The sequence below is a fragment of the Anabrus simplex genome, chromosome X (genome assembly GCF_040414725.1).
Source record: "Anabrus simplex isolate iqAnaSimp1 chromosome X, ASM4041472v1, whole genome shotgun sequence".
NCBI lineage: Eukaryota > Metazoa > Arthropoda > Insecta > Orthoptera > Tettigoniidae > Anabrus > Anabrus simplex.
In genome coordinates this window covers 204,917,520-204,934,389 of record NC_090279.1, presented here as the reverse complement: position 1 = coordinate 204,934,389, position 16,870 = coordinate 204,917,520, and the positions used below count along the sequence as shown (strand labels likewise).

Sequence of the window (16,870 nt, the reverse complement as noted above, 5' to 3'; positions counted from 1 at the left end):
CGAGCACTTGCCCGCACTACACACTACAGGTCTAGGATTATACGGGAAGCTGGGTGGAACAGTTTCGACTGGGACACTGGCTATCAATTAAGTAATACGTGGTTACAAGCCACTAAGTATTTACGTAGGTAGGTCCCTTCCTTTTCCCTTCACTATTGTTATTTCGTTTGGGTGTTTTCCAAATTCGTACGTTCCTCGTCACCAGATGTTTCGTTCCAGGCTTGTGTCAGTGTACACCTGTTATGTGACTCCCTCTGAGACTGATTCTGATGGTTCCGTCAGCTTCCGCTTCAAATGCTAGCGCTGTACCGCGTACGGTGAGCCACCTGGTGACGAATGAACGTGCCATTTCCACTCCTGTTATTAACGTCCAAATTCAAACCTCAATTCTTGGAGAAGTCTTCCTCATGCACAGTGGATATTTTCTTCTGAAGACGCAGAGCAAAATTCTTCGTGAAATGTAAAGAATTTCGCCTTATTTTCTGACACGGCGTAAGCCCAAAAGTCTATATCATGTCTATAATTTCCACGAACCTGCTACGCTGGCTACCGGCTTGCCGGCGGAGTTGAGGGAAATAAAATACCTCTCGCGGACCGAACACACAACCCCTTGTGGGTGGGGGACGGAGACGAAGAATTCACCTACGGTATCCCCTGCCTGTCCTAAGAGGCGACTACAAGGGGCGACCAAGGGATGATTATATTAGAACCATGAAACTACTTTTGATTAGTACCACCAAGCGGGGAACACCATTGGTCGCTTTTACTTCCGCGTAGTACCACTATGTTGGGTACCAAGTAGGTTTGTGATTAGTAGCATTATATGAGCGACACCATGGGATGAGGGAACCCATGGTTCTGGCTTGCCTATGATTAGTACCCACTATATGAGGAACACCACGGGATAGTGCAGGTCCCTGTGGTTAGTACACGTATGTGATGAACACCATAGGTTTGCGTTGCCTGTAAATGGCGCGATAATGTGCGAAACACCGTAGGTCTGTAATACATGTGCGAATTTAATTACCTGTGAGTAGTACCATAATGTGTGAAATACCGCGAGTCTACGCTACTTTTGATTAGTACCGCAACATGACAAATACCATGGTTCTCCTTGTCTAGCGATAAGTACCATTATGAGGGGCCGATTACTTGAATTTTGGACTCCTTTGGACTACAAGTATCATCGATTCAGTTTCGTGCTTCTGTGCATGTAAGGCACTGTGGGTCGGTTCCACTGATCGTTTTGAATTCATACCAATCCATCCTTTCATTCTTCGTCCTCGCATTTTGAATTCTGGTCAGAGGGGGATTTTGGGCTTTTAATTTGTAATTTCATTTCGTCTCATTTCGTACCATTATGGGCCGATGACCTAGATGTTAGGCTCCTTTAAACAACAAGCTTCATCATGTCTATAATTTGAAGAAATTTCGTCGATATCTCGCTCCGTCATCACTTTATCAGTTGCTGAAGTTGGCCAATGAGTTCACTTCGCGGGCGAATTCAAGTGTGCTTTACGAGATGGTGTTGGTTAATCTGCACGTGGTTTGGGCTTGAGAGCCGCGCCGAGAAATGAGCATCAAACACTAACACACCGTGGGTTTCAGCCAATGACACCGTGGCGTGCTCGCTGTGGGCTGAGCCTATCAACAGGGAGATCCTTGTTTAAGTCTCTCCCTGGAGAAGTTCACTTCTTATATTGGTGCTCTCAAGCCGACCATAAGCCACGTGCAGATTTAGGAACACCGCCTCGCAAAGTCCATTTGAATTCGCCCGCGAAGTGATCTAATTGGCTAACTTCGACAGCTGATAAAATTACAACGGTTCGAGATATCTTTTTTTTGTAATTATCTATGTATATGACCCACTCTCCATCGCTCATATATCCGGTTCACGTCGTTTCCGACTACTCTGTATATAACGTGTTCTGCCTTTAGGCAGGTCTTCACACAGCCGCTTTCCATGCAGCCCTGTCTGCAGTCATCCTATTAGTTTCTTCGTAATTTCCTGCTATTTTGACACTGCCCACCATCTGCTACCTTCTTCTCCTTCCCTCTACCGATCCGTCTAGAGCTTCCATCAACAAACACTCTCTTCATAGCCAGTTCCTCTCCCTTTTATGGATGGTTTGTAATAGCTTCCTCTTCTCTCCAATATCTTATGCTCTTGTGGCAGTAAATAAACTGCAAAAATTATGTTTAAGATAATCACATTATGTAATATCCCACTGCTAGCCCAAGAAACACAGCTGCTGCTTGTCTTTCCTCCATGCTATCAAACCTTGCCAAATCTTTTCAAATCTTCTTCAACCTTCAGCAGTGTTGAAGAATCTTTGATAAGATTTGACCATTTTTCTTGTGTACAACAGGCATTATCCCGGTTGTACCACGAAACGTATCGTGAGAAATCACAACACCATCTTTTTAATGCAAGTTCCCGCTGTCGAGGTGGGAAAAACAACTGCGTAGAACTATTACAGTAGATATCATACTTCTCCTCTGTTGTGTGCTATGGTTTGGCTACTTTGACGTTTGATGAAATTTAGACTGGGTCCCTTATATCGCTTCATAATTATTATTTTTTTAATAATGTAATTTTCTTGTTAGTGAATTTCATTCTAATGCTGTTGTGAAAGTTGACTCCATGAGAAAACGTTTTTATAGAAGGTATATAATTATGTCGGTTTCATATCATTCATAGTCTTTGAAATGTATTCTCCACGACTTTTTGTCCTCTTTGAATTCCTCAGTTTCCATGCCAACGAGAAAATAATGTCTTGCTGCTGCCTTGTCTTTCGCTCAGGGAATGTATATACTTTCAAAATATTTTCCCTGGAGTGTCGTGAATTGCGAAATGGCGCCCAGGAGTGAAACATATCGCACGATTTCTGTCTCCTTCTCTCTCTTGCTCTGTTTTGTATTTAAGGGACGATCCAACCATCCAATATTCTCTCCTCTCTCTTTCTTTTTTTTTCCTTCTCCGCTATTCACGTCTTAATTGAAAGAGGACCGGTGTTGCCCTCTATTGGTCCCAGCAGATAACTGAGCGTGTGCCTAGGATTACGAAACGTGACAGAGTTGAAAAATTAAAAGGCAAATGCAGCACAAGTGAAAGTTGTTGGAGTAAGAAGTACAATACAGGGTGGTGCACATATGTTTTTTCACCTCATATATCTTCTATTTGAAGCTAGAGATAGGTAGATCCTGGATGTTGCCGCATTTAGAGATTAGAATGTACCAGGTGTATGCGTAAGTTTTTGCCGGTTTTGTGGTAGAGAAAACACGTAATTTTCAAAGGAAATTAATTTTTTTGTTTATTCAAAATATTGCCCATCGGCTTCTACACACTTCGCCCATCTTTCAGGTAAGTTACGAATATCATGCCAAAAAATTGGCTTGTTTTTTGCGGCAAACCATTCGTTGAGTCATTTTCCAACTTCCTCGAAATTGCTGAAGTGCTGCTCTGCGAGCGCGTGCCCGATTGATGCCAAGAGGTGATAGATAGCGCCAGGTCGGGGCAGTACGGCGGGTGCGGAATGATGTCCCATGCAAGTGATTTCAAGGTGTCTTTCACTGGTTTCGCTGTGTGAGACGGTGCGTTGTCGTGTAACAAAATCACTTTGCCAAGTCTTCTGGCCCATTCCGGTCGTCTTTCGATCAATGCGTGATTTAAATTAATCATTTGTTGGTGATAGCGTTGTGAATTAACGGTTTCGGCGGGCTTCAGTAGTCTTCGCACTTCTGTGGTCTACCAGAGCGCGCACTGTCTTTCACATTGTAATCAGCACGTTTAAATTGTCGAAACCATGTCTCACATGTTCTAATCGATGGAGCGTGTTCACCATATGTTTCTACCAGCAGACGATGACTTTCCTTAGCATTTTTATTTTGATTAAATAAGAAAAGCAGTGCTTGCCGCAAATGTTTTTTTTTTCTCAGGCACAAACGTCGACATGATCACTGAACTATACAACACAGACGCTAGTGTTTGGCGGACTCAGCTGATGTGTGTTGGTAGTTTAATGTCAGACGAACAAACTGATTCATACGCTGCGTACAGTTCGCTGGCGCCATCTCTTACTTAAACCAGAGAACATTCATGCATGCACCTGGTAACCGAGTAACCCTATGTATATTCCATGCCATGTAAGCTTACAACCTTACATTTTCTCCCCTGTTAATACTGAAGGTAGTGACTTACAGTTATTTTCTGACTGTTGGGTTCGATTCAGTGCCGATAACCATGCAGTTTAGGGACCCTGCCTACGGACACGACGGCTTACCGTTACTGTTAATCTTGCAGGTTGGCACTATGTAGTCATGATTTTTTCGCGACTTGCGAGATAATACGTTCTGTCAGTAGTGTACTGTGATAATCACTAATGTTACATTTGCGCCAGTAAGTAAAGCATATTTTCTTTTTCTGTACAATTGTAAATCTGTTTGTGTAATACTAGGTAAGTAGAATTGTGGCAAGTTCGAATAATCCATTTAATGACGTAGTTGAGAGAGTGTTTATTTTCTTGATTCCTCACTGAACTTGAAAACTGACTTAATTATGATTGTCGTGGTTGATCATTGGCCAAGGGAACCACCATTATTGAAACTTATATTGAAGTTGCTTGGTGTTTATGTCTCAGGATTTCAATATGTAACTAGTCAAGTTGGCAGCAGTGATGAGGCATTAAGGAAAAGAGTATAGGGCGGCGATATTCGCTTTCTTACGTGCCTTACGTACTATACGAGGGAGGGCAGCTTAAACGATATAAGGATGTTCTAAAGTGCAATCTCAAAAGGTGTCAAACTAATACGGTCAACTAGGAAACTACAGCCGTGGATTGAATACAACAGAGTTGAACATCTAGAACAAGATAGCAGAAGATTAGAAGCTGAGAGGAGAGACCGCAGGAAAGAACGAGCGAATGCGAGAGATGGTGTTCTTGCACAACTATCCGCTGCAACAATGAGTGTTGCTGTAATAAAATCTGGGCATCCAGGATCGGACTGTTCAACCATCTGAGACGACACAATTAATACGTCAAAATGACATTGTATTTATTTACTATATATTCGTTGACGAATAAATGCCTACGATGACGTGTCAGGACAGGCATGCACATAGGGGCCCGTCCTATTTTTAACCCCCTGCTAGTTATGTTACTCTCCCTACATTACGGAAGGGCGGGCTAGCTGACAACTTCCTCCTACTCAAATTTAGTTTGCATTCTAACCTATTAATTCTTATTAAGGAATAGCACACAAGCGTGTATACAAAGTAAATAAAATATCTTAGATCTCAGTTCAAAGCTTTTGTTCTTCTGTTACAATAGGTGAAATGATGTAATTTACAAATTATACCCAAAAAATTATTTTGGTCCACGTTTCCAATACTTTATTGACTAACACTCAAACAATTTAAAAAATAAATTTAGTCATGTCATATTTTAGATGTATGTTTCGAGCATTTGCAGTCATCATCAGCCTTACATGATTAGTAAAACATTGGAAAACGTCCTAAAATCTGTGATGAATGGACGAATAAGGAGTGAAATGAATGGGCGAACTACTAACGCTCAGTGAAGTATCTGTCATAAAACTTTTCTTCTCTTGTGTTCATTAAAGTTCGCAATGTGTTTGTGAAGCTGTCTTTGTACACAGCTTGTGATGAATACCATGAATCGCCAGACGCGCTAGAGCACTCCAAAGATCTTTATTTGGTTCACTCCAATTGTGGTTTACCATTGCGTCGATGGAGTAGAATTTCTGTCGACTGCTGGTTTCTTTTCTTGCCTTTTTCTAAGGAGTGCAGTCTCTTAATACTATTTAATATTAATTGCAATGTGTACATGCGATTTTAAAGATAGAGGAATTCATTGTCAGTACAAGGTTTCACCTTTAGCATAATAACAAAGAGGGAGTGTTCTTTGTGTGCAATCGAACAGTTGGTACATGTGAACTATGTGAGCCGCAGATTTCTCAAACACAGTCGCTGGATACCTGGTGAAAACCTTTCTTATGACAAATATGGTGATAGATAGATAGATAAGAAATGGGTGAGCCCTGTCTTCGCAGAGCTCCACACGTAGGTCTATGAAGACCCTTTGTGCCCCTTAAACGGGTTTGCCTAGTCCAGCCCTAGTGCTCCTATAAAGGATACCAGTGTCCGGATATTGGCATTCCTCACAAAATGTGAGCCAAGGTATCGATGTCTAGTGCTTGCAAGAGCCTCGCCCTGACATAACACATGCGCGGAGGTCTCCTCCTCCTTACCGCATCTTCTACACATCGGATCCTGGGTGATTTTCATGATGTGTAGGTGTCTGTGTAAGGTATTGTGGCCTGTTAACAGTCCAACTACCATTCTCATTCTGGTCCTATTCAAATTCATTAGGACCTTTTTATAACTTTGGCTAGGCCCTTTGATAAGTTCACGTGCCTGCCTTGCTATAGTTAACCTCTTCCAAATATCTAAGTGAGACTGGTTTGTCCACTGAGATATTACCAGTCTCACGCTTCGGAGTGACACTCCCAGGAAGGGCTCTGGTCCTGTGAAAGAACCTTTTGAGCCTTGTTTCGCTAGTTTGTCGGCTTCTTCATTTCCACTGATACCTGTGTGCCCAGGGACCCATAATTGGGTAACTGAGCTAAATTCACACAGCTGATCTAACATCCACAAATATGGTGATGAAAGCCGTGAATCTCTCCTCTCGTATAGAGGTGACGTAGCTCAAAATTGGCTGATTTGCATTCATCATTGTTTATGGTGGTAGTATTAAAGAATTCTGGGTCTATTTCTGCATTTTTCTGGAGTCGTTCGTCCAGGAACCTTTTGGTAGCCTTAATGCCTCATCACTGCTGCCAACTTGACTAGTTACATATTGAAATCCTGAGATATAAACACCAATCAACTTCAATATAAGAATCAATAATGGTGGTTCCCTTGCCCAGTGATCAACCACGATAATCATAATTAAATCGGTTTTCAAGTTCAGTGAGGAATCAAGGAAATAAACACTCTAACCCTCACACAATTTAATGTTATATATCTCTGCCTTTATTTTGATATCCGCATTACTATAACCAGACAATGTTACCTAGCAACCGTGCAGATAGTGATGTAATGTATGGATGGATGGCCAGACAATGTTACCTAGCAACCGTGCAGATAGTGATGTAAGGTATGGATGGATGGCCAGACAATGTTACCTAGTAACCGTGCAGATAGTGATGTAATGTATGGATGGATGGCCAGACAATGTTACCTAGCAACCGTGCAGATAGTGATGTAATGTATGGATGGATGGCCAGACAATGTTACCTAGCAACCGTGCAGATAGTGATGTAAGGTATGGATGGATGGCCAGACAATGTTGCCTAGCAACCGTGCAGGCTGTGATGTAAGGTATGGATGGATAGTCAGACAATGTTACCTAGCAACCGTGCAGGTTGTGATGTAAGGTATGGATGGATAGTCAGACAATGTTACCTAGCAACCGTGCAGGCTGTGATGTAAGGTATGGATGGATAGTCAGACAATGTTACCTAGCAACCGTGCAGGCTGTGATGTAAGGTATGGATGGATAGTCAGACAATGTTACCTAGCAACCGTGCAGGCTGTGATGTAAGGTACAGATGGATGGTCAGACAATGTTACCTAGCAACCGTGCAGGCTACGTCTTATGGCTGGTTGCCATCTGAAATAAGCAGCCGTTGATGGTGGGATATGACCAGAAAAAAAATATCATAATTTGATTTTCGCAATGAGAAATGTGCTTTCTTTCTTTTTCCTTTTTCTTTTGTCCTAGGTAGTAAACAGTGTTATCTAGGACAACATGTATCCTACCCTTCATTATTTTCGTTACTTCTTGTTTCAGTTTGGCACATACTTTTTTAAGTGCAGAAAAATGTTGCAGTTCTTCCCTGTGCAATCCACTCTCTTTGTTAATAATTAAATTCCTCTTTTTTTTCACATCGCTATTGAAAGTCCTATGCAGAACTATATTTCTTCATTCTAGCACTCGATGAGCGAATGTATCAGTTCTCAAATGAATATTTGTAGCTGAACGGTCTTCAATTAAACCATCCTCTCCTCTCCCTCGTCCGCGGACCCCGCACTTCTTCTATCAAGTCGCTATGGCAACAAATAACCAATTTAAGTAATCTCCTTCTATTGTATAATTTACGGCTGGGTTTATTCTTTTTTGTCATCATGGAAGGGTAGTGTCTCTCTCTTTCTCTGTCCACATCTCGGATAATATCGCAAGTGCAGAGACCTGTCCTGTCCTGTTTCATCCCTTCCTGCGACTGGACATAGCTTAAGGGGGAGATACGTCCCCTGCACGCATCACATTCACTTCTCTGTCTTCTTCAGCGTGCCAACTTCAAAGGAAAATCGCTTCACTACATTTTGTTATCAGTAAGAAATGAATATTGGATGGAATAATGATGATAATCATTCAAAACAGAAACACCTACAGTACAAAACATGATTGGCAGTCAGGAAGCAGACAGCGAAATCAGTCAAGACGGACGAAAAGGAAATACGAAAAAGATCAGTCACTAAACATTCAAACGTTTTTCAAAAAAGAAAAGAAAAAAGCAACACGAAAACTTTCTACGAAATCTTCATAATAGAACACACAGGATGATGAGCCACGTAGATCTGAAGCCTTTCAATTTCGACTAAGTTAATTTATTACTGTTAGCTTCTTCAGTCTGCCGAAACTAATTTTGATTAATAAATGTATACCCTATCTAAAAAAGAAAACATACGGTAATAGTATATTACTTAAAAGAAACAACTTAATTAAAATAGAATGACACGTTTCGTTCTTGAAAGAACATCGTCAGGTTCTGTCAAATCACACTCAAATTTCTGGAAATTTATAAATATTTATGTTTATTTCTCTTGTCCTTTGCTTGAGTGGAGAAACAAGAGGACTTCATTAAGATAAGTTGCATATATCAAGTTCCTAAGTATTTAAACAGAAATGAACATACTGCTACGAATAAAACTCCATATGTTTCATTACTCTAATTTATTTCAGTATGACCTAATAAATGCACACACGCAATTGTAACCAGTTCTGAATGGCCACACTTACTAATCACAAGTCCCTCTTCCTTATGACACTGCAGGTAGTCCGGCCCTTTGTTACCTGGGGACGGCTAATCCTTACTTTCACTTCCCCCAAGGCCAGTCATCTCATACAGCAGCTGTGTGTAGCCCGCTGGATTTGAAGACAGTGCCACTGGCTACACAACACACGATGACGGCTCGTTGGTTCGACTCCACAGATAGTCCAGTAATTCACAGAGTCACATTCGGTGAACAGCTCAACAGTATTGAACAGCAGGGCGATACTCACAACAGCGAAGTCTGTTTACCTTCACACTCTCGATAGCGGCTTCCCTCGCTGAGTCCCAGTTCACAGAAATACACGAACACACAGTACAGTCTTCCGTTCTTTCCTCTCCACCTACTCACTGGTCTGTCCGACACCACAACACCTCTGTTGTCCTCAGCCCAGCCACCGAACCGAGTTTCTCACTGACTCCGAGTCCAGCACTGACTGACTGTCCGCGGATAGCTTCTCTTTGTGTAGCTCGAATGATTTCATCCAAATTTTCGCGAGGTCGCTAGAGGCAGAACATTGCCGTTGAATCTCCAAGAAACTCACAGGTAAGCCAGCCGACGAGAACAATACACGGAGAGGCCGGCCTCACCGTACAAGCCGGATGGGAGATCCCAGGTCGTGTGAGTCACCAGCCCCTTCCTGGAAGTACCGAAAGGAGCTACCACGGGGCTGGCCTGTAACAATATGTTTATAAGCCCTGAATTTCCAAAATATTTGAGTGTGATTGATAGAATTTGATGATGTTCTTTAAAGTATTATACCGTATTTTTTTCTCATTTTTCATAAATTATTTACTCAAAATTAGTTTCGGGAGACGGAAGAACCTAACGGTTATATTTTTTAAAACTTAAATATGTTTTTCAAGAAATGAAACTGGAATTGATGACGATTAATGTATTTCCATCTAACAAATCGTTTTTCTGAGACATCTGTATGGGATTCGGCGTTGACGATTATAGGATTCAGTGGGTGGAAACTGACTCTGCATCAATGAAACTAACACGAATGAAATAATCAGTTCTCTGGAACAAAAAAGCCTTCTATATGTGTCTCAGTCATGGCCATCCATCAGTACTTCACATCCCAGCGTGCATGGTTGCTAGGTAACATGGCGTCTCACAACTTTTCGGATGAACCCCAGCCGTAACAGATATGTATATCAAAACAAAATGGGCAACTGGCACTAAGACACAAAATAATATTTTTAGAGACCTCGTCAGTTATTTAGAAATACTCTTCAGTTGCTCGAACTCAAAGATTCCCACCACAAGAATCCACAGGAAAAATAAAACCAAATTCATCACCATCAGACGAAGATAAAATAACTCAGGGTAGACATCCACGAGCAGCAGCGTCATGCTTCGTCGAAGGGGTTACTCAAAGTTGAGTGTAAAAACCGTGGAAAAGGTGTCCTGACACCCGTGATGTGACTGGCAGACAGACAGAGGGTGAAAACGACACGTCTAGACATCGACATCGACGTACGAGCGCAGAGATGACCGGCTTCAACTGCTCAGCAATTACAATTACGAAGACGACTTCAGTGTATTTGCACAAACTGCACGTAGTCGGCTGCAGAGTGCAAAATTGAGGTCATTCCGGCCGATTTCACGTCTTCCACTGAAGAATCGTCATCGTGTTGGGAGGAGAAGATTGGCCTGGCCATCCAACATCTTAATTGGGGGTTGGGTGAATGGCGTAATGTCATATTTGCTGACGAAACACGGATATCAGTTACAAAGGATGTGGAGACGTAAAGTACGGTGTGGGATGTACCAGCATGTTCAATAGGTGCACGCATTTGGAGGTGTTGGTAGTATAATGTTTTGGGTTGGGATTATGGATGGCCGCCGAACACTCTTGATACCGATTCGAGGGACGACAACTGTCCAGTGGCACGCCTATGAAAATCTTCGACCATTTGTACAACCCCTTAAGGATAACTGTGGTTCCGAATCCTCCTCCTTCGACGACAATGATCGCCCTCATCGAGGTGCATCAATGATGAACTTCATGAGAGACGTGGGTATCTAAAATATGAATTGGCCAGCTAATTCACCGGATCTGAACTGCATTGAACATGCATAAGACAGGTTGAAAACGGCTGTTTTTTGTCATCATCCACAACCTCTGTAGACATTCACAGACCTCATTAGAGTTGCCTGGATGGAATGGGAACTTCTGTCTCAAGATGACTTCAGTGTACTGATTACAAGTATGCCATAGCGTGTCAGAGACCTGACCAACGGCAATGGTGGTCATACACGGTACTAAGGCGGAGTGAAGAAGGAACAACCTTCACTAAAAAACAAAAAGCTTTTTATTTGCATTATTTATTAGAAGAAAAACATCTGAGTTTGTAAAAGTTTGTATGTCCAGGGGCTTGTTCCACCATGGTCTAGGTTTTACTTCTCAGTTTCTTCGCAAAGTGAAAAGTCTTTGCGAATGAGTGATCCGATCAAGTTTATTCCATGAGCAAACTATATAATACTCCATGATTTTAATGCTGTATTCTTCGCGCCGAAATTGACAGTATAATTGTGGTACCGGTAGTTTTAAAATTTTGATCATGGGAAAGAAAATGATTACAAGAAGCTGGCTCTGCTAGAAGTTGTCAAGGAGAAACGGGACATCCTATTTGGCAACTTTAGAAATAACCTCTCAAATGATGACAGTCATCAATATTAACGAGAATACGGTCAACACATCCACGCACAGAAGGAAATTCGCCCTTCATTGGAAATTCCGTCGCTATATTATGTGGATTATCAGGCTAACGTACTGCTAACATTTACTGTAACATGTACGACTTTGGTAACAGTTCTGCAATTAATTGATTTAGATGTCCCATGTAATGCTGCTACACCGTGCAGCTGGGCACCATTTCCTGACCAATGTAATCATATAAGAATTTGTTCTTTTTCGGAAAGGGATTGACTTTTCTTTGTTGCATGTTCCAATAAATGACCGATCATTTCAAGAATATAGTCAACCAGTGTTGGGGTAATACGAAAACACTCGCGAAATTCCGTCGAAGTGAGGTTACGAAAATTAATCCTGTCTTTGTACGTTCTCTTGTTGTATTCTTCATCACTGTCTTCACTTGATGGTAGCAAAAGCTCTCACCGTAACATGTTTATATCACTAAACCAAACTCTACGCCGAGAAACTAGTGTACATACTTGTTAATTAACAGATGAAGAGGGAATCATCTCTTTGCAAGATTTATAAAATCTTTTCACTTCACTTCTTTGTACTTTGCATTTTTGTACCAATGGAGGAACATAACAAAAGCTTGAAAAGTGAAAAGATTCCTAAATTTTCACTTTTCACTTTCAAGCTAAATCTGAAAAGTGATGGTAGAACAAAATCTGAACTGAAAAATGAAAAGCTGCAAAGTTCGTTCGTGGAACAGGCCCCAGGTTGAGTATCTCTGTGATACAATACACTATCTTCCGCGTCTTTATTATCGCATTGCATCCTTGATGTTCCGTTTTTTATTTATTTTTGCGGGGTATAGAACAAAAAATCGGAGAATATCAAGCAGGAATCAGACCAGGCAGATCGTGTCCCAGAGCAAATACTGAACCTAAAGCTAATGCTGAGTCATGAAATAATGTGTAGCAAAATTTTAGTTTGCACATTCATTGACTTTAAAGTGTTCGGCACTTTTACTGAATGGTCAGAGTACTGGCTGTCAGTTCATACGGTCCCAGGTTCAATTTCCAGCAGGACGGGGGGATTTTAACTGAGTACGTTTAATTCCTCTGGCTCAGGGACTGGGTGTTTATGCTCGTCTTAGTCTACTAGCTATGACATAAATATGACATAGTGAGTAATATTCCTCCACATAGTGTTGACGTCGTGAAGGGCATCCGGCTGTAAAACTGAATGAAAACCACATCATGTTCTGACCATAATAGATTGGGAAAAGACGAGGATGATGATGATAAGTAGAACGCGGATGTTTAGGCAGTAATAGGTTAGAACACCAACTACAGTAGTTTTGCTAGTAGGAAATGTAGGCTATCCGCTCTTCCTCAAAATAGCGTGGGTAACATAACTCGTAGGGGTTCTAATAGGCCGGGTTCGTAATGTTTATGTGAATCTCAAAAGCAGAACTGGTGTCCGGGCTGTAATGATGGGTTTGTGGTGAAGGCTCAGTACAGTGACTGCGTGTTGACCACTCCGCCAAGCTAATGGAGCTGTAAGACATATTTCAATGCTTTACAAAACGCTCTTCCACCGCCACCACGGGATCTGTGGCAAGACCATTCCAATTTTATAACGCCAGGGATTTTTGAAGCCGGAGGGGGGGAAAGGATTATAACGGCGCTCCTATGATTTTTTTTCTTCTCTGTCTTTCTCTCGTTTTATTTTTTGAGGAGAGGGGAGCGAGCGAGAACAGGGTCCGGCAGTGTCCGTTGGGCTCAGGACCTAAATCTTCTTCCTCCCGCGGAGAATTGATTTCATATTTTTAGAATCAGGGTAGTTAGCGTTTGATGAGGTACTGCGCACCGCCCAGCTAAATGCGAGATGATGTAAAAAAAAACAGTGGAGAGTTCTCGTAAATGAAGACGGACGCAAGAGAGATGGAAAAAATAGTGTATTAGCATTGTTTCTATCACAGGTTTGGGTTATTGTAGTGTCTATACTATAAGGAAAAATACAAAGACCCGATAGCCACCCCTATCGGGGAATCTATACGACCGGCCTTCTAATCACTTTATATGAACAATATTTAATTACTTTTATGTGTTGTTTAAATGCATGCGGAATTCGAATCCTGACTCAAAATTGAAATTTTTAACCATCAGGCGGAATTTTTTTTCTTTCTGATTTTATTGGAAAAGGAAAATCCTATACACAGTTAAGCTGTCTGCGGATCGCCTGAAATATTTCCACTGCCCCCACGTTTTGGAATCTCTGTCCTGTAAACTAAGTTACAGCATGTGAATCTATATATTTAAAAGTGAAACAATGTTTGTTTGTTTGTTTGTTTGTTTGTTTGTTTGTTTGTTTGTTTGTTTGTTTGTTTGTTTGTTTGTTTGTTTGTCTTAAATGGACTCAAAAACTACTGAACCGATTTCGCTGAAAATTTCACAATTTGTTCTTATTACTCCTGAGAGGGTTTAGAAAGTGGTTTGAACGAAACCCATCTGGTAGTTTTTTAATGATGAGGAATTTTATGTAATCAATGTAATTGCAAAGCTGCACTAGGATTTGGAACGACCTTGGTGGCCAGATGTCGTTAGGCGAGAGCGACCTAACTCTGTTTCTTGATAGTCCGGTAAGAAATGCTGTATATAAAAGGATGGGAACACGCCGCCATGTTTCATGGGGTACCTTTCTTGCTAGAAAGTTCACCTAACTAGGCAACTCCGAAAATGCTCCTTCGGAATTTAGATCCAGCGAAGCTATGCAATGTTATCAGATTTGCCGTCAAAAATGGAATGCCAAACGTCATTGTGGCAATCATCGGCGGCATAAGTAAAGGACAGGATGTTCTGATTCTGCGGATCCCAACGATTCCCACCGATTTGCCATTCGACTTCAAGCGACTATACTTTCGAGAACCGGGCGAGTTGGCCGTGGGGTTAGGGGCGCGCAGCTGTGAGCTTGCATCCAGGAGATAGTGGGTTTGAATCCCACTGTCGGCAGCCCTGAATATGGTTTCCCCATTTTCACACCAGGCAAATGCTGGGGCTGTACCTTTATTAAGGCCACGACCGCTTCCTTCCCACTTCTAGCCCTTTCCTATCCCATCGTCGTCATAAGACCTGTCTGTGTTGGTGCGACGTAAAGCCACTAGCAAAAAAAAAGTTTCCATTGCGCCTAGCTTTTACGTTTACAATCAGTAAAGTCCATGAACTTGCGCTAAGCGTTGCTGAATTGAATTCGGTAGAACCCTGTTTTTCACTTGGTCATCTGTATGTTGCTTCCTCCAGAGTGGGCACGACGAGGAATCTGATCATTTTCGCACCAGGTCAAAAAACAATATCGTGTATCCACTCGCGTTGCAATGAGCATCGTGCAAATAAATCGCTAATTACGTAAGAAAATAGAAATAGTTTGATCAGATTAACAGACAGAGGCGTCTAGAAAATAGAACATATTTACAGTAATTATTTCTCAGTTTTGTAAGTGTAATTACAAGTAAATGTAATAAGAAAAACGTAAATAAAAACCAACCAAAAAATGAAGAAAAATTTGAATAAAAATTACATAAACTAGAATTAATTAAAAAGCACATTGTATTCATTGAGGCCTAGCAGCGTGCGCCGGGTATCAACTAGTACTACATACAAATTATAGCGCCTTATTAATGGACATAAAATAACATAAGCGTAGAAGCATAGGCTATATAGCGTAAGAATCTTCAACACCTTTTCTGGAGGGAAGGAAACGAATGCTAAATGGACGAAACTGGTTCGAAAGACGTAGAATTTTTAAAAATTCACCCCAAAGATATATTCAACAGGGATAAATTTAGAACGCTCATCAGAACATCTGACACTCTCCAGTCACTGGCAGCTGGGATGGAAATGAAGTGTACTCAGGAGAGGAAAGCAACCCGCAGCACAAAGATGAAGGAATACTGGGCTAAGAGTTAGGAACCACGTGGTCCAAGGGGCCTTAACGAAACAAGAAGAATGTAAACGTTATGTATGTGATATGATGTATCGTGCCATTACGCTGCTGTTCTTGTGATAGCCCACTTATTTTCCCCGTGCCTCATCTCGCAGGTAATTATCACAAACCCATATTTTGTTTCTGTTCCAGTTGTCGAGGTCTGGATGACCGGTACTTCGCGTGCCACCCCTACATCGAAGTGAGGAGAGTCCGCTGGCATCCAGGTTCCCCCACGGACTCGCACTTAGTGGTGCTTAGCTCGGAGAACACACTGCGGTAAATAATTTGCTGATCACTTCGTTAATTGCTTACTTCTTGTATTGATACTTCCTACGTTATTTTTTAATTTCATGAAAATCTTCATATTACTTCACATTTTGTAAGATTTACAATAAAAAATATAAATTTTATTTATTAATGTTATTCACAATTTTTCCGTCTGTTATTATTAGATTTGACCGTTTTTTTCATATTGTATCTGTCTCTAATTATTTCGCGCCAACTACGTTGTTTGTCCTCTATTTCAGGCTGTACGAGACTGCAGATAGTGGCCCTGAACTCCTCAAGGTCTGGGGTTTGGGCCCTGCTCCCCAAGGATCCCTCAGTACAGCCCCACGATTGCCCTTCTTGGTCGGTCTTGGAGACACAGCCATCGACTTTGACTTTACACCACCCGTTCCTGTCCAGGTGCGTACTAGCCTTATACAAGAGAGAAACCCCTACATCCATACCTACTGCCTGGAGGAAGGAGCACAATACGAGGACCTACCCAGAATTTCCGAGAATTTGCATATAGAGGGTTATTCCCGTACATCACATCGAAATAACTTCTAATCCAGTGAAAATATCACTATTTTATTTTCGTATTGTTAAATTGTTTTTTTACAATTTGTTTTACGTCGCATTGACACAGATATGTGTTATGGCGACGATGGGATAGGAAAGGCCTGGTGTGAAATAGGAAAACACGGAAAACCATCAGGGTTCGGATTCGAACGCACTATCTTCGGGATGCAAGCTCATAGCTGCGCGCCCCTAAACACACAGCCAACTCGCCCGGGTGGTTAAGTTGTATCAAAGGGCTTCTAAAACATTTGCTA

At 41.6% G+C, this 16,870-nt stretch overlaps 1 protein-coding gene across 1 annotated transcript in view; it reads left to right on the top strand.

Moving 5' to 3' along the window:
- mbo (Nuclear pore complex protein Nup88) overlaps positions 1 to 16,870 on the top strand; it is a 533,759-nt gene that overhangs the window by 462,988 nt on the left and 53,901 nt on the right. The window contains exons 3-4 of the mRNA XM_067159234.2: positions 15,921 to 16,046; positions 16,298 to 16,457. Of these exons, the coding sequence (XP_067015335.2) occupies positions 15,921 to 16,046; positions 16,298 to 16,457 (286 nt within the window). The remainder of the gene's footprint in view (positions 1 to 15,920; positions 16,047 to 16,297; positions 16,458 to 16,870) is intronic.